Raw genomic sequence first — 18,200 nt, 5'->3', positions numbered from 1 at the left:
ATGTGGCTACAAATATATGTTGTAATGCTTCTTTTTTTTAATATATAGGAGATTGTTCGGACGCTAGATATAATATGCAACCGTTTGTTACCATTTTAATCGAGAGATGGGTAGACTTTCAAGGACTTTTATTTTCAAAAACCAACTACTACTATTCTAACCGAAGACTACATGTCAGATTTAAATCTTTTATTATCAAGACTTGCACGAACATCAATATACGCAAATAGTGAATCATTAACTAATCATAAAATTTATATCACACATCTGTTTACACAACCAACCAATTTAAATCGATGTCAAAATGTAAAAGTAAATTATTATTGTAGAGATTTGCAAAATTCTTTCGAGTTAAACCCATACAACAATGATCACACTCTCATAAATATAATGGTTACAACTTAATTTAAGTAATCATACTTTTTCATGTTTGTCTCAATTTTATAAATATCAAAGCTCATTTGAAATCATAAACACTCATGGTTAAATGTAATTTTATTTAAAGTTAGTGAAGACCATACTAACCCAGTTACATATCTATACGTATTTATTAGAATATATTAAAAATATATTTTTTCTAACATTTTTCAAAAATTTGTTTGGTTTTCAGTGCGGATTGAATTTGATATTGGTTTTCAGATATAACTTAAAAACTGTTCTAGTATATAGGCCAGGTTTAATAGAGTATGAGACTTTGATTTTCGGGCCGATTCCAAGTTGTGTTTTTTGGGTAGGAATATTCTTGATTAATTATGTTAGGTAACTACTAAGAAAATATAATATGTTGCAGACTTTAAGAATAAAGTTTAAAAATAATTTTTGAAATGCATATGATACAAGTGTAAAGTTATGAAACTTGACATATTTAATATAGTTACCAAAAATTATGATTACAAAAGAAACACACATATAAAATTAAATTTTTCAAAAAACTTAAAAAAAAAATGTACCCAACCTTAATTAAATTAATATTAAACACAAATATGATTATAAAAAAACACAAATATAAAAATTAAATTTCTCAAAAAAATATTAAAACAAAAAACAGTTTTTCATCATGGGATGTATGTATGATGATGAAAAATTGTGCACTAAAAGATGCACTATACCAAGAAAATTGAAGGATAAGTTTTTACATTAGTTATTTTAATCATGACAATATTTGAACTAAATGAAAATGGTTAAATTATTCTAATACCCATACAATATAAGAAAAAGAATTTAGAAGATTACTTAGATATTAAAAGTTTAAATTAGGCATGGACGTTCGATTTTTGGTTTGGTTCCGGTTCAGTTTTTTGGGTTTTCGATTTTTCGGTTTTAGAGATATAGGAACTGTTCGGTTATCTATAAAATTTGGTTCGGGTCCAGTTCGGTTCTTTCGTTTTTGGTACGGTTTCAGGTTCGTTTTTTTTTTGGTTTGGTTCCGGTTCGATTTTCGGTTCTCGATTTTTATGCCCATGCCTAGTTTGAATCACTTCTTGGCTATTAAAAGCAGAAATTTTGTTGCAGTTAAGATTAAAATGTTACAAAAATATAATAAATGTAAGCTGCATTGTCGAGTTTCGCATGTTGATTAAGGTAAAGAAAGTATATTAAAACCTAGCTTGCATAGAAATTCGGGTGAATGTCCGTTTCATCTATCAGAAACGTTTCAGAATCATATTTTTTTTGGGAACTCGTGAAAATACATTAAAATTTTATTTCTTAAATTTGTTTATATTAGAACTCCATGAAAACTCTTTATAAAAAAATTAAAAACAGATTTTGTAAATATTAATAAGTATAAGGATATATTTTGCAAGAACAGAAGATTTTATATTTGTGCATACTATTCTTCATTTTCTATCTAGACGAAGTTTTGCATAGAAGGTCCCAATCATGTATGATATGTTGGAAGAGATCAATTTGATTCATTAGATGAGATTAATTTTTGGATACTTGAGATTAAAATTCTTTCTCTTGATGAATTTGAGCTGAAAGCGGTTATGTTTGCTGGAGCTAATTAAAATGAGGTTGAAAATAATGCTATTAATTATTGATTTGTCGTTATAGTTTGTACCTTTAGTTAAACTAATTAATATTTAAATATTGAAGTTGTATTATTTTGAATCTTTTTTTATGATTTTGATATTTAACTATTACTTATTTTATTTTTGTAGGTTATTTGTTGGTTTGTATTCTTAGATACATTAAACATAAGAAGTTAACTGTACTCATATATATTAATCCATCACACACATTATATATATATATATATATTACAGATGTTACGAAAATGTTTTCATTCCAAAAACAATTTCTGTATCCATTTTCGATTCTTAGCAACTTAGATTAAAAGCATCAAAATAGCTATTTGCATTTCCTGGAACGTACTTTTGAGGATTTCAGTGGCGGTGATATTTTTTTTAATACGTTAATCACCAGATTTAGTGGCGGGTGACTTACGTATTATTTGGAATTACGATGCTGACCCTAACGTGGATCCCATTGACCATTGAGGGATATTTAGCTACTATTTTCTTAGTTCAACACTTAAATTTACCATCACAGCATGATTAGCTAAGAACCACATTTTTAGTTAAAAAATTAAAAGACGAAAAAATCTCATCCTAAGAATTCCTATTAATCATATTCTTAGTATACTAATGAATCCTGATTGGTGATCTGGATTGTCCTTCCCCCCCCCCAGAGCATGATTAGCTGAGAACCGTTAAACGGTTTTTTATATTCCGCTAAAAACTTCACCCTAAGAATTCATAGTAATCATGCTCTTAGTATATTAATACATCCTGATTGGTGATCTGGATTGTCTCCTCCCCCCCTCATATTCACAGAAATTATTCTAATAAAAACAACTACTGATCGCCCGCACTATAAACACGGGCCTGAAATGGTTTTATAAATTATTATTATTAGTTTATTACTACCCAAATTTAAGCAATAAATAAATAAACTAGTACTGGGTAAATAATGATGGGATGTTAGAAGAGAGTGATTAGATGTGAGTCATTTTCGGGATTGAAGTAGTCACCATTTCCCGTTGAGGCCATACATAGCCTCCCTTATTACTCCGTACTATTTATTTGAAGAACTTGTTATTGGCTTCGAATGGTGACCATCATCCCGCTCCGCCCGGCAGTTAACAATAACAAAAATCTCTACACATATTATATATCTATACATTCTTATAACTGTCAGAACCGCACCACAGTTGAACCGCTTGTCTCGTACCGCTCAAACCGCAGTCACTATTCGGAGTCATTATTTGCCATTGATATTTTTTTCATATCGAGCCGATTTGATGGCTGTTACTTAACTAAATCAATAATTTAAGGTTGTAACTGATAATTAGTAGAGTAAAATAGTGGAAATAAAAATGTGAAAATGGGAGGAAAGAAAACTATCAAATCCAGAGTAATATTTTTATCTAACAAATGTTTAAGGAACATTTATCTCTACTTTTTTTACTCTGTTAGAGTGAATGAGCTGAAATATTTTCCACTTGACTGGATAAAATCAGAGGAAATTGGCTGAATTAAATTTCTACTTACTTTATTTTACTCTAATGATACAATACAGCACAACTGTTTTTATATCCTCCTCTATATTAAATGAGAAGTCACTTTAGTGATTTCTGTTGACGTGTCGCTCATAGGTAAAGTTTCAAAAAAATGTTATAATTTGATTGGTTGATTGTTCTTAATTTTTATTTATTTAATTTAGATCTAAAAATTTAAGGTAAGTCTAAAATCATTTAACATAGCTTGCCATATAATATAAGGAATATTACAAATAACAATTTATGAAAACTAATTTATGGAAAATATTTATGGAAACTAATTCTGGAAAAAAAAATTTATGGAAACTAATTCTCGAAAATATTTATAAACTATATAATATAATAAACGAAATTTTATATAAGATAATTATAATAGTTTTATACTCTACTTGATGAATTGTATTCGAATATAATTATATAATAACTATTTTAAATATTACAAAATCCAAACATGTTTATTAATATTATTTTTAAATTATTTATCGTTGTTTAAAGAATAAATTTATCAAAATTTTAAAATAATTTATAAAATATTTTAAATTATTTATAAAAATATAAACCTACTATATATTGAATGAGAAGTCACATAAGTGATTTTTTATTACGTATCGATCACAAATGAACTCTTCAAATTGTTATAATTTGATAGGACGATGATTTTTAATTTTATTCATTATAATTATATCTAAAAGGAAAAGATAATTCAATTACCACTTTCCAAATAATCTACATAATTTTAGAAATAATTATTTATGGTAACTAATTGTTTAAACTATGAAAAAGTAATAATGTGATCAAATTTTTTATATATTTATAAATTACATAAAATAAGAAACAAAAATGTTTATTTAAATTGATATAATGATTTTATATTCGTATAGAAAGCCTTATATTTGTATATAAAGTATGATAATAACTATTAATGTCTAATAAATTCCTTGCATGCTTTATAAATCATTTATTAAATTATAAATAAATTTATAAAATTATTTATATTGGCTTATCAGATGTTTTAAATTATAATAAGAGGTTCTAAGTCATTTATAGAAGCTTATATATTAATTTATAAAATCTATTTTGAAAATTTATTTTATATTAAATGAGAACTCACTTAATTAAATTTTTCTTAGGTGTCTTTGAGTTTTAGAAAAACTATTATAATTTGATTCGTTAATAGATTTTCTATTTTATTTATTTTATGAGTAAAACAATTACTTCTAGAACCAATTTTTATCAGTATCCAAACGATATAAATATATTTCATAATATAATTTATGGCAATTAAATATGTGATTTATATAAAATATATGTATTGCTCATAAAATCATTTTATTACTCAAGTATTTACAAACTATATAATATATTTCCAAATTAATTTATATAATTGATATAGTAGTTTTATGTTCCTTTGTATTTGAATATGAATATATAGAGAATCTGTAACAATCATATTGTTTTATCTTTTAATCTTAATAAAGACATATGACTTTAGCTATAAATTATTTAAAAATCAAATGTTTCAAAACTACATACCTTCAAAACTCATTTTTATTAAAAACTGAATTATGAATATTATATATAACTAATTTTAGTAAAACATTTCAATACAAAATATCAACACATATTTAAAATAGTCATAATCATCTTTTTCAAAAATAATTATTCTTTAAAAATATTTAACAGTAAACACATATACAATTTTTGATGATGAAAAAATATCTTAATTTGACAAACTATAATAAATATATTGTTACAAAACATTCAAACCCGCAAAATTGTGGGCATCCACCTAGTATTTATTTAAATACTTGAACATTACTACCAAAACAATCAAGTTCAGTCGTTAAGTAAATAATTTCTCCAGCCTTTTTTTGTAACCTAATTTCTCCAGCCTTTAAACCAACAAATTTTATATTTCTTTTTATTATTATTATCATAGATAATCTCGATAAATCCAACTAATCCTACGGTATGTAAGTTCGTAAAATATATTCATACCATGTTCAATATCTTTTTTTTTTAATCAAAGTTTCAAAATCTTATCATCTCCAACCCCACTTTATTTTTCACTCTAAAATAGAGTTTAGAGTAAAAAATGCTCCAATGATACTCTATTTCTCACTCTATAATAGAGTGAAAAATAGGTTTACTCCAAATATAGAGTAATTTTTTTTTTTTGTTCATCACTGTATTTTCTACTTTAAAATAGAATACTATTAGAGCAAACTCAAACTCTATTATAGAGTTACTCTATTTTAAAGTAAAAAATAGAGTAAGCCATTGGAGATGGTTTTATATTCTCTATATCGTTGTTAAGAGCAAATTATTTGTGAGTCAAGCATGATATATTTAAAAGCCCAGCTTACGAGAGTTGGGACATATAACAATAGACACACAGTGCTGCAGATCTACTAGAAAATATATATATTCCTATAGTCGAGTTTTAATAGGAAGTCACTACAGTTATGTCTTCGAATGGATATATATATATATATATATATGGATTTAATAGGAAGATCAAATACATTTTCCCCAAACACTTGATTTTTGTTTAATTTTCTACAATATATATATATATATATATAGATATGGCTAATTATCAGGCTATTTAGCGTAGCGTACAGTACATGGCATTGGTTTGGAAATTTACAGCATCATTACAAGAAAAATAATGCATTGAGAGGTGATATCAAGGACCATCCCTTTTGGTAGCTCCTAAAACATTGAATATGATGCCACTTGATTCTCGTAGGTGCATCTGAAGTTAAAAAAATATTAATCGGGTATCAGAAATAGTAATTCGCCCAATTATAGAATCCATATATATGTGATTATCACTACAATATCTTTACCGAGGAAGTTTAACGAGGAAAAATAATCCTCGTAAAAAAACGTTGATTTTGCGAGGAAAATACGTTGAGAAAGAAAAGCATCGTTATTTCGTCGTAAGGTAACGACAAAAAATATTCGTCGTAAAGACGATGTAAATTGACGTGGCTTTTACGAGGAAATAGTTTTTCCTCGTAAAAGCCACGTAAATTTCGCGAGTGCTTTACGACGAAATATTTTACGTGTACTTAACGAGGAAATTTTGAATCCACCAACTTGGTAGGTGGCTCACGTTTTTTTTTGGCCATACAATTAATTTTCGTCGTAATTTCATAGTAAAATTACAACTACCAGATTCGAAATTTTCTATAAATATGGATGTTGGAACATCATTTTAAACACACCAACAACAAAAAACGTGAAAGAAAAAAAAATGGCTGGCTCTGGGACTATTTACGAGTTGCGGAATTGGATGTATATGCATAGAGATGCTAACGGGAGAGTGACGAAAGAATACCTTGCGGGGCTGGAGACATTTATGCACCAAGCAGATTCAACACCGCTCGCCCAAGAAAGTGGTAAGATGTTCTGTCCTTGTCGGAAATGCAACAATTCGAAATTGGCAAACCGTGAAAATGTTTGGAAGCATTTAATAAATAGAGGTTTCACGCCAAATTACTATATCTGGTTTCAACATGGGGAAGGTTATAATTATGATCAGAATGAAGCTAGTAGTAGTAATAGCAATTTTCAGGAAGAACCGGTTAATCATCATTTGCATAATGAACATAGTTACCATCAGGAGGAGATGGTAGATTATGATAGGGTTCATGATATGGTAGCTGATGCATTCGTAGCTCATGATAAAGATGAAGAACCTAATATAGATGCAAAAAAGTTTTACGGAATGTTAAACGCGGCGAATCAACCACTTTACAGTGGTTGTAGAGAAGGTCTCTCTAAATTGTCGTTGGCTGCTAGAATGATGAATATTAAAACTGATCACAATCTACCTGAAAGTTGCATGAACGAATGGGCGGACTTGTTTAAAGAGTATTTGCCGGAAGACAATGTGTCTGCTGATTCTTATTATGAGATTCAGAAATTAGTTTATAGTCTTGGGTTGCCTTCGGAGATGATAGATGTCTGCATCGACAACTGCATGATCTATTGGGGAGATGATGAGAAGCTAGAAGTATGTCGATTCTGCAAGAAGCCACGATTCAAACCGCAAGGACGGGGACGTAATAGGGTACCGTACCAAAGGATGTGGTACCTACCAATTACAGACAGATTGAAAAGATTGTATCAATCAGAGCAGACTGCTGCAAAGATGAGATGGCATGCCGAGCATACTCAGACGGATGGTGAGATGACTCATCCATCAGATGCAAGAGCCTGGAAACATTTCAACAAAGTACATCCGGATTTTGCTAGCAATAGCCGGAATGTGTATCTCGGATTATGCACAGATGGATTTAGTCCGTTCGGAATGTCAGGGAGACAATATTCATTGTGGCCAGTCTTTCTTACGCCATACAACCTGCCACCGGAGATGTGCATGCAACGGGAGTTGCTATTCTTGACGATATTGATACCTGGTCCGAACCATCCAAAAAGGTCCCTGGATGTTTTCCTACAACCACTGATAAAAGAGTTGAAGGATTTGTGGTCAACAGGGGTGAGGACGTATGACTGTTCAACGAAGACGAATTTTACGATGCGAGCTATGCTTTTGTGGACCATAAGTGACTTTCCTGCATATGGGATGTTGTCTGGATGGACTACACATGGAAGATTAGCTTGTCCATATTGTAATGGAACGACAGATGCGTTTCAACTGAAGAATGGTAGGAAGACAAGTTGGTTTGATTGTCATCGTCGATTTCTTCCCATTGGCCATCCTTACCGAAGAAACAAGAATTTGTTTAGGCACAAAAGTGTTGTGAGAGACACTTCTCCACCATATCTAACTGGAGAACAAATTGAAGCACAAATCGACTACTACGGAGCTAACGAAACAGTTCGTTGGGGTGGTAATTGGCATGTCCCTCGTAATATGCCTGATTCTTACGGTGTTCATCACAACTGGCACAATAAGAGTATATTTTGGGAGTTGCCATATTGGAAGGATCTTCTTCTGCGACACAACCTCGATGTGATGCATATAGAGAAGAATTTCTTTTAGTATATTTTTATATATATTCTAATTAACAACTTTCTTAAATGTTTTTTTAGGCCAAAGAGACGGGAGAATTCCCGTCTCTTATGCAACTTTACGAGACGACCCACAAGAACAAGGCGGGCCGATTTATAGATGGCAAGTCCGAGCAAATCTACAACGATTTGGCTGCTCGGGTTGAAGAACGCCAGACCCAGCTGACCCAACAGTCCACCGATGGATTACCCGTCACCTTATCCACACCTGAAGTGGATAAGTTTTACGAGGAGGTAAATTTTCTAAAATTTTAATTTTTTTAAATATTCATTTAATTTAACTTTAAATTTTTACTAACAAAATTTATTTTTTGTTTTTAAGGTTGTCCCTAAAAAAAAGGGACGGACGTTGGGGATTGGTTCCGTCAACGATGTTCCGAGAGCGACATCGTCTTATGTTCAGCGACGGGATGAGGAAGTCTCTCAGCTGCGTAGGGAGTCCGAAGAGCTGCGTAGAGAGTCTACTCAGCTGCGTATAGAGTCTACTCAGCTGCGATCTCGTATGGGTGGACTCGAGGGCTTCTTGGACGTTGTAGCGGCCACAAATCCGGAATGGGCGACTTTGTTGAGGACCATGCGACAACAAAATCCTATCCCAGGCCAGTCACCGACCGACGACTCACATGCCGAGGCGGATGTTCAGGCGAGGAGTGATGAATTCTACGAGGCGATTAATTAACGACCACCCTTAGTTCGTTTTAATTTCGGTTATTGTATTATGAATTCAAAACTTATTTATATATAAAATATTTTGGTTTTGATTTTTTTAGAATTTTAATTTTATTAATAATTTAAATAATTTAAATTATATTTATAATTATTATTTTTTATATTTCTATAAAATAATGAAACGAAGTAAATTCGTAGCTAATTTTGCGGCTTCTTTACGTGGAAGCTTAACGTGGTTTTTACGAGGAAACATTTACATGGAAATAACGTGGAAATCTATCAAGGTTTTTACGTTTTCTTTACGTGGAAAGCTCTCAAGGTCTTTACGTTAATTTTACGAGTATTTATTTACGTGGGTTTTACGAGGAAAGCTTTTCGTGGTATTTACGAGGAAACTTAGCGACGTCATTACGTGGAATCTTTACGTGGTCTTTACGACGAAATATCCTCCTTCGCTTTTACGACGAAATTATTTCCTCGCTAACTTACGACGAATTAGCGAGGATATATGTGTTACGACAAACGTATAACGACGAAACGGGTTTCCTCGCTAATTCGTCGTAACACTGCTTTTACGACGAAGTAACGAGGAAAACTGCCCTCGTAAAACTTGTGTTTTCTTGTAGTGTATTACTAATTTTAAAACTAGCGAGTTTCTGATAGGAATCTTGGTTAAAAATGACAGATTAAGAACTTGGTGAGAAAACTCAATAAGTAAATAAATTAACATAGACATTATTATACAAAAAAAAAAGGAATGATTAACGCCATAAAATTGAGTAATTCAATTATTGATGGGGCATGGTAAATTTAAGGTGGGAAAATAAGTGAAGCAGAAAAAGCCCATTTTCAAAAAACAAACAACAAAAGAGAAGAAGCAACATGCAAGGGCATGCAAGTGGATTGAACAAGAAGCTATGGGGTAATTGAGCAAAAGTACTCAATTACTATTGTTTTTTCGAACTGAACTCAATTACTATTGTTTTAGAACTTTTTTAACATAAGATCAGCTTTAGTATTTTACTCGCACTGAAAATCACACATACACATGTGTACACACACACCCACAAGGCCACAAGTATATGTGCACGGAAAATCACAGACACTCAAATATATACACACGAATATGTGTGTGAGATTGCATCTGTCTGATTTTTCAACGTGTCACCAATATAGAAGATCTGGTGTTACACTTTTAGGCTTTGACTGTATGTACTTGTTGGAGTAGAATTTTACTCTGAATTTAAATTTTACTCTCATTCCAACTTTTCTTTACCAGTCAGGTGAAAAAGGTAAGTAAGAGAAAAATCCATTGGTTTTGATGAAAAGCTATAAAGCAGTGTAATACCTCCCTCCACTAAAATGTAGCGAGAATGAGAGTAATACATTTTTTCCACTTTTCATTCAGCCTTTTTTATTTCCACCTAATTACTATACTTTTTTACCAGTCACACTCTTAGTTGTGAAATGTATTTGTAGATTCTGTACCAATCAGATATATATATACACACGCATATATATATATATACTAGGGTCCTCTCTCTCTCTCTCTCTCTCTCTTAATTTCTCTCTAAGCTCTCGCTCTCTCCTCTTCGCGTTTGCCTCCGGCGAGTCCGTGTCCTCCTCCGGCGCCGGAGGGCTCCTCCCTCTCCCCTATTCCTCGTCTTCCTCTTTGCCCTTCTCTCCCCCCTCTAATCACCCCCGATATGTGGACGTCCCTGGAAGTTGAGCTCTCGCCGGCGAAGGACCTAGGCTGACTCCGGTGCTTGGCTTGTATTTCTGGTGACTCGACGAGGTGGGTGTGTAGTGGTGGAAGGAGGTTGTGGTCGGCTTTTTGGGTTGGGTTCCGTCTGACGTTCATCTTTCCCTTTAGATCTACGGCGGCTCCCTTTGTTTGACGGCGCGTGACTTCGTATGGTGGCTCCTCCGCCTTGGATCTGCTCGTATCCCTGCTTCCTCTATCTTTCCGATGTCCCGGCGGAGTGGTGCGGCGGCGCGTGCTTCTCTCTTTCACTTGGTGTCTCGTCGAAAGTGGTCTCACGGTTTGCTTCTGCTCGGGAGGTTTCGGTGTTGTGCTCTGCGTCGACGTGTTCCACGGCTCTCCGGTTCTCGTCGTGTGGCGAGTCGGTGGTTGCTGGAGTAAGCGCGTGCTCTTTCGACTAGGTTCTGGACAACGAGTCGTCTATGGCTTTGGTTCCAGCTTAGCTCGAGTGCTTCCTTCCTGTTCTCCTGCTCTCACGGCCTCTCCCTCGTTGCGCGTATGGTGGTTCGCCACTGCGAGTTTCTCCGGTCTTCCTCCTTGCGGCTGTGCCTCACTGTTTTGATCTTGCTCTGTTTGTCGGTCAGTCCTCTGGTTCTCAGAATCTGTACATGGTGAGTCCTCTCCTCCCCGTGTGGTCATTCGGTTTGGTTAGGTGCTCGTGTCTCCATGTTTTGATCACATCATCCCAGCACTGGAACCTTGCGCCTCGGCGTTGTTGTGTTCCTGTGGATGTGTTCTTCCGGCACTGGTTTGGTTGGTCCGGAGAGCTTCCTGTGGACGTGGTAGCTGTCACACGACCCTCTTTTGTATAGGTTTTGTCGTTTCAGGTTTGCTTTGCAGCCTGTGTTTGTTGTTTGAAATAAGGCTCGGCTGGCTTGTGGGTGTTTGGTCTCTGGTCTAGCAGTGTGCGTGTTGGAATCAAATTAGGAGGTCTTTAGCAAGCTGTTCTTGGGTGTACCTATCATAAAGACCTGTTCATCGGGTACGCCAATTTCTACCGGGCTCAGGATCTCGTATTCACTGCGGTTCATCCTTTTGCGGCAAGCGACTAATACCTACTCTGTTGGTTCCTTCGTGTGGGCTTTTAGCTGGTTGTATCTTCCCCTTCTTGTTCAATTTGAGTTGTTGTTTAGTTAGTGTAGTTGTTTTTATTTTCTGCTTCTTGTTTACTCTGTAATTCTGTCAAAAATTAAAATTGGTAATGATATTTTAACATTTTTACCAAAAAAAAAAAAAAAAATATATACTAGGGTCGGCCCGCCCTACGGGCGGGATATGCTTTACTTGTGATCTAGATTATTATTTTTTGTATGATTTTTTTATTTGTTTTTTAGGTTTGCATTTGCAAGAAATGTGTATGATAATGATATTCGTCTTTTAGAAAATTTTAGGTGAAAGATTTATATGTGATAAGATATGTTTTGCTTGTTTACAATAGTTGTTTCTATCTTCAAAAAAGAAATTAACTTTGTGATACTATATGTTAGTTAAATTTTATGTACTTAATTAAATTATTTGATATATAATGTGTGTTGAATTTGATGATAGTATATTAATGTCTTTTATTTGTAATTCAATGAAAACATCAGAATAGTGAAAAAAAATTTAAAAAGAAAGATGAATTCATTTTTAAAAAGATGATTTGTTTATGTTTATATAAAATTTATATATCTAAAAGTTTTGTTATTATTATTTTATCAAATTAATTAAGTTATATTTTACATATGTCCAATTCAAAACCAGTAAAATTTATTAATTAATTTGTCTATTCATTTACCGAATATTAATTTATAAACTTTCTACTATATGTATATTATTTATTTTTTCATTATTTTATGTCGATATAATGAATCTCCATGTTATTAGTTCAATATTTTAATTAAAGCAAGAACTTCACTGATTGTACAATTTGTTAACAAAATAAATTTGAAACTGAAGCGCACATATAATAGAGTACGAACCAAAACCAAATTGTTTAGTGTTAAGAGAATCTCCATCTCTCTCATTCTATCAATTGTCAATACAAATAGTAAATTTGTATAGTGGAGATCTCATATTTTTATAATGGTTATGTAATATTTACATGGACTCATCATATTCTATGCGCGGGAAGTTTCTCTATTATATTTTGCATAACATTTGTTTTAAATTTAAATTATTTTATTCTAAGTAATGTATGGAATGTTATTTATATTTTCTTTTTAACTTTTATCATTCTTTTTTTTTGTTGAGCTCGTTTACTGTAAAAGACACAAAGTTAGTTTCGTTAGGTGACTAAATTTTCTAATATAATTGGTGTTATTATCGATGATAACGTGTCTATATTTATTATGTTTATATATATCTTTATATATAAAAAGGGTTTGTTTCTCTCATATATATTAATCGATTTGTTTTAGTATAAGTTATATAATTTCATTTACGTTACTTATTTTGTTATAGGTTACTTTATATTATGTCTGTCGTTGGACTATGCAAATATATATATATATATATATATATATATATATATTAGTTTCATTTATGTATTAAATTATGGTTGATATTTTTATTTTCGTATTTTGTAAAAGTGTCATATTTAATTAAATAAACTAACTGTACATTTTGTGTTCACAATACTTATTTTACCCTTAAAACCACTTTGATGTAATTTTTAAAAAATGTTTAATTCATTTTCAATTATATGTGACATTTATTTCACTATTTTTATAACAACTTTCACTACTTATTTTATCATTTTTTCTGTAAGTTATATACAATAGAATTTTTTTTGATATATACTTTTTGTAAAATTGGTTTGTTATTTTTTACAACAAAAAATATTTTAAGGTAGGTAGCATGAAAACCTAATATCAATTGTTACTACTTAAAAATATAGGTATTTATTTGAATTTCTTATATGCTATTATATTTGGACACGAAACAAAACCATGATATCTGAATAACTAATTATAATTTTTAATATAAGATTTATTGATTAATTTTCGGTATAAGAATTTACATTGACTTTATTTTATAAGTTATTTCTTATTCTTATAGTGACATTTTTACTACATTTTGTTATTGAATTTAATAAGTTATTTCTTATTCTTATAGTGACATTTTTACTACATTTTGTTATTGAATTTAATAAGTTATATCTAAATTTGTTACACTTTTTTTAATTTAATAATTTTTTTTGCTCTAGTTTATTTTTATATTGAGGTTCTTTGGTGATGTAACTAACATGAGCTCATCACATACCCTTTTTTTTTGGTCAACTGAGCTCATCATATACCTATAGTTTAAATAGACAGTCTATAGAAGTTTGTTGCAGTAGTATAAATATTCCACGGGTGTTTAGGACCAAATCAAAAACTTATAAAAGCTTACATTATAGGGACAATGTCTTGTATACAATTTTCGTCAATGCAAAAAAAGATACACATATTGGCCTAATACAATGTAAACAATCAACATGACATAAAAGAAACATTCTCATAAAACTACATTAAACCAATTCTCTTTCACTTGCTATCGCCGATGTAATGGTCTCGATCTCTGTAGGACGCCACTATGACTTCTGAACAGAGATCACTCCTCCACCATATCTGGAATGTGTCATTCTTACATTCCATTTCAGTGATTCCACCATCTTCTCAATTTCTCCTATCTTTTCCAAGTCATCACTTACTATAAATGTTCCTTGTGGTCTAAGAATTCGGTCCACTTCAGCCATTACAGACACCAAGCTGCACCTAAAGGTTTTGTTTACACATCAGATTTTGCATTCATAAATATAAAAAAGGCAATAGAGATGTATATACATGAGAGTGCTGTATATATACATACCTCTTCTTCAGTGCAGAGAATAGATGAATCATCATGAAGGTCGTAAGTTTGAGGAAAGTACATTAATCACACTGCGAAAACCCAAGAGATGTTAATTTCAAGATGACTTTTGTACAGAGGAGAAACGAAACTAAAATTTGCAGTCATACCATCAATATGTGTTCCAAAATCCACTTTCATAACATCGTCATATGGAAGTACAGTATTGTCTCCGGAGTTTGGTATCCAATGAGCAGCAACCCTGGAAGTTAAAAAACCATCACAGATGAACATGGGTAGTAAAGAAGAATAGTGAATTGTGGATAGGAAGATAAAGTTGAAACCAACCAATACCAGCTGACTATTCTCTGATATAAGCTTACGAACAGTATCCTCCAATGTCTCGCATATATCAGTCATCAACATTCCAGGCTTCGCTATGCTTCTTACATATTCTCTAACCTGAAAAATTATCAAAAAAATATTAAAAAATTCCAGGAGGAAAAATAATATGTGGTCATTTAATTTGTTAAAAGATCAACCTGGCGATGAACTTCTGCAGTCTGGCGTACAGAGTTGTATATTAGCTTCTCCAAACGCTCCAAATCTCTCTTCTCTTCAGATGTTGTTCTCCACAAATTGCTACAGAGATCAAGATCCATAGTCTTAAAATCTAATAGGGTTCAACAGAAGCAAAAACAAAAGCTGTATGGACACGCATATTGCATACCAAAACGTATTAAAAATTTCTCTTAAAGCTAAATAGAGTTGTATGAAACTTACTCGTCCTTATACTGGTGGATTTCACCTTCAGGAAACTCTCCAGATGGAAAAAGCTTAACGACATGGATTGTAGGTGGATCAGTCTGTTGGGTCTTCTTGCTGCAAACATAAGAGGCACCATCACTAAAGAAAACAACAAAAATGGCAAATTGAAAGAAAAGACATAACGAAAACACTTCTTACTTGCTTTTGCTCTTATTTTTCTTCTTCTTCGTTGAAGTCTCAGTTGAAAGAACAAAAGAAACATGCAATATATTAATCAATCAACAATGAATCAATAACAATGAATCAATCTTTCTGGACCTGAATCTGGACAACACAACTTTCCTCCGGCAACAGGAACTCTGGTTCACTGTTTGTTGATCTCTTTTAACCAGGAAGAATCACTTACTTCGTCGCAGGAAGCGGAGAGACAACCTTCGTTTCTTGTCTGCAGCCGTATTAGGGTTAGAGGCTCCATCAATTCTATCGGGCCGGACAGTTTTAAATTCTACAGCCCAGACACACAACACGTGTACAAAGCCCACGACAGTATAGAATAAATGAAACCACGCGTTTTGCCTACCCGGACACGTGTCGGCTTCTGGCTGCACGAATTTCCGACGTGGCATCCGACGTGGAGCCCTCAGGAGAAATACAATGCTTATTTTATATATAAAGATATATATATAAACTATACTGACTTCTTATTTTTATGCTTATAATAACTTATAATTTTTTCCGTGCAAACTAGCATATATATTAATATATGATGCAAATAAATATTCTGTTATATTATACTAGAAAATACCAAGGTTCAAGAATTCGCTAGCGTCTAACCAGAAAATCGGAAATTAAACATGGACTAGTTTTTGGATTATTTTGATATTTAATTTAATTTTATAAATATAATATTATTGTATAACTTTTATTTTTAGACTTTTGGACTAACTTTTAGACCAAAATTAACTAATCTGTACCAAATTAATTATTATAATATATTTTATGAATTAATTTTAGTGAAAAGACTAATCGGATGACCACCGCCTAGCGGATACGCGGGAGAGTAATCAGTCTAGGCGGAGAGTTTTAGAATAGAGAAAAATACACTAGAATAACAAGTAAAGACATGTTTGTTCCTAAGTTAGTACATAGATAAAAATTTCTAAAATATCATCAACTAAAATTTAAAAAGACCTTTTTATTTATTTATATTTTAGTTTGAAAGTGACTAGAATTTAGATTTTAATATTTAAGGGATGCGGTTACGGTAAATTTTTAGTGTTTAGAATAATTTAATCATTTTATCTTTTAATTAATGTTATTATGGGGTATTTCCTAGTTCTTCACAATTTAGTGTTTTCCATGCTCTTCGTTATCATGATCATCACGGCTTCTGAGCAGCAACTGAAGGGATCGCTGTTACGCAGCGACATGAGGCAAATGCAACTTGTAGAAAAGATGATTGGAGTTTATGGGCCTAGATTGGGCCTTGGCCCAGATAACTATTAATAACTTTGTGGGCTCTAAATATCGATGAAACATAACAGCTGTCGCGAGATAGATCATCTCAGAGTTTGTGTCGGGTTACGATTCGTCCGTATCGAAACCCTTGAAGAAGTTTACTTTCCAAGCAGTTAATTTTATTTTGATACGATGTCCGGCGAGGAAGACGCCACCGTGAGGGAGCCGCTAGATCTGATTCGTCTGAGTCTCGACGAGAGAATCTATGTCAAGCTCCGCTCAGACCGCGAGCTTCGTGGCAAGCTTCACGTACGTTTTTTCCTCTCTTTACCACTCGTGGGATTCGAAAGTTTCAGTTTTTAGCAAAAGGGTTCTTGATTAGCTCTAGTTGTAATGTTTTGGTGGACGAAACGAAACCTCTTTTAAAGTTGCCCACTTTAGGTTTTGTTTTTGTTTATGTGGGCAGGCGTTTGATCAGCATTTGAATATGATTCTGGGCGATGTTGAAGAAGTTATCACAACAGTTGAGATTGATGATGAGACATATGAAGAGATTGTCCGGGTACTTACTTCTTTTAACTGTAGGATCAATGTTTAATTGTATGATAATTGTGGTGGCTAAATAAATATCTCAAAGTTTTGGTATTGTAAGATTGAGAACAAGAATAGGAATGTCTTTTAGCTGTTACTACTGCACACAAGTTTCAGGTCAATGAGTCTGTGTATTACATTTACTCAACAGCACTAATTGAGAGACTCTTCACAAAAATAGAGTCTGTAAGCTTCTTAGGCACATTAGTTGATTAGAGAGACTCTCCTATAGTTTTGCTAGCTTCTTATCTGATTCTCATGTGTATATTGATTGGTTTGTTACCATTCTTTGATTTGCAGACGACAAAGCGCAACATTCAGTTTCTGTTTGTGAGAGGAGATGGAGTTATATTGGTGTCTCCACCACTCAGGGCACCCTAAGTTAAAAACTTGAAGTCTTCAAACAAACATATCTTGTGTCCTCTTTGTGTGACTATTGGTATTGTATTTAGTCACTGGTTGTCTGAAACTAAAAACAGCTTGAAGGAGCTCTCTTGCTTAAATCCCAATTGCTCTCGGATATTTCTACCTTGG

The 18,200-nt window shown here is 32.5% G+C and overlaps 2 protein-coding genes across 4 annotated transcripts; one reads left to right on the top strand and one right to left on the bottom strand.

Moving 5' to 3' along the window:
- Positions 1 to 14,394: 14,394 nt before the first annotated feature.
- LOC111205357 (methionine aminopeptidase 2-like) lies at positions 14,395 to 16,100 on the bottom strand. Of its 3 annotated transcripts, none has more exons than XR_007325361.1 (7): positions 15,816 to 16,089; positions 15,633 to 15,731; positions 15,392 to 15,491; positions 15,198 to 15,311; positions 15,020 to 15,111; positions 14,871 to 14,941; positions 14,395 to 14,776 (listed from the first exon to the last, which is right to left on the bottom strand). XR_007325361.1 is itself a non-coding variant. In XM_048761573.1 (7 exons), exons 1-5 carry the CDS (start codon positions 15,877 to 15,879, stop codon positions 15,058 to 15,060), a joined length of 456 nt encoding a protein of 151 aa, XP_048617530.1. In that variant the 5' UTR covers positions 15,880 to 16,100; the 3' UTR covers positions 14,395 to 14,776; positions 14,871 to 14,941; positions 15,020 to 15,057. The 3 variants fall into 3 exon arrangements, 1 of the variants encoding a protein (XP_048617530.1); XR_007325362.1 differs by having other exon boundaries at positions 15,204 to 15,311; positions 15,816 to 16,088; XM_048761573.1 differs by having other exon boundaries at positions 15,204 to 15,311; positions 15,392 to 15,522; positions 15,816 to 16,100.
- Positions 16,101 to 17,141: 1,041 nt separating this feature from the next.
- LOC106397672 (sm-like protein LSM3B) lies at positions 17,142 to 18,188 on the top strand. The gene is made up of 3 exons (XM_013838297.3): positions 17,142 to 17,384; positions 17,542 to 17,637; positions 17,967 to 18,188. Exons 1-3 carry the CDS (start codon positions 17,268 to 17,270, stop codon positions 18,045 to 18,047), a joined length of 294 nt encoding a protein of 97 aa, XP_013693751.1. The 5' UTR covers positions 17,142 to 17,267; the 3' UTR covers positions 18,048 to 18,188.
- Positions 18,189 to 18,200: the final 12 nt, after the last annotated feature.

The sequence above is a fragment of the Brassica napus genome, chromosome A2 (assembly GCF_020379485.1).
Source record: "Brassica napus cultivar Da-Ae chromosome A2, Da-Ae, whole genome shotgun sequence".
Taxonomy (NCBI): Eukaryota; Viridiplantae; Streptophyta; class Magnoliopsida; order Brassicales; family Brassicaceae; genus Brassica; species Brassica napus.
This window is presented reverse-complemented; position numbering and strand designations above follow the sequence as displayed.

Coding starts and splice junctions, on each gene's coding strand:
- LOC111205357 (XM_048761573.1), bottom strand. CDS start 15,879: ATGTTTCTTTTGTTCTTTCAACTGAGACTTCAACGAAGAAGAAGAAAA. Junction 15,732..15,815: donor AAAAATAAGAGCAAAAGCAA/GTAAGAAGTGTT, acceptor TTATGTTTGCAG/CAAGAAGACCCAACAGACTG. Junction 15,312..15,391: donor CTGCAGAAGTTCATCGCCAG/GTTGATCTTTTA, acceptor ATAATTTTTCAG/GTTAGAGAATATGTAAGAAG.
- LOC106397672 (XM_013838297.3), top strand. CDS start 17,268: ATGTCCGGCGAGGAAGACGCCACCGTGAGGGAGCCGCTAGATCTGATT. Junction 17,385..17,541: donor AGCTTCGTGGCAAGCTTCAC/GTACGTTTTTTC, acceptor TTATGTGGGCAG/GCGTTTGATCAGCATTTGAA. Junction 17,638..17,966: donor CATATGAAGAGATTGTCCGG/GTACTTACTTCT, acceptor TTTGATTTGCAG/ACGACAAAGCGCAACATTCA.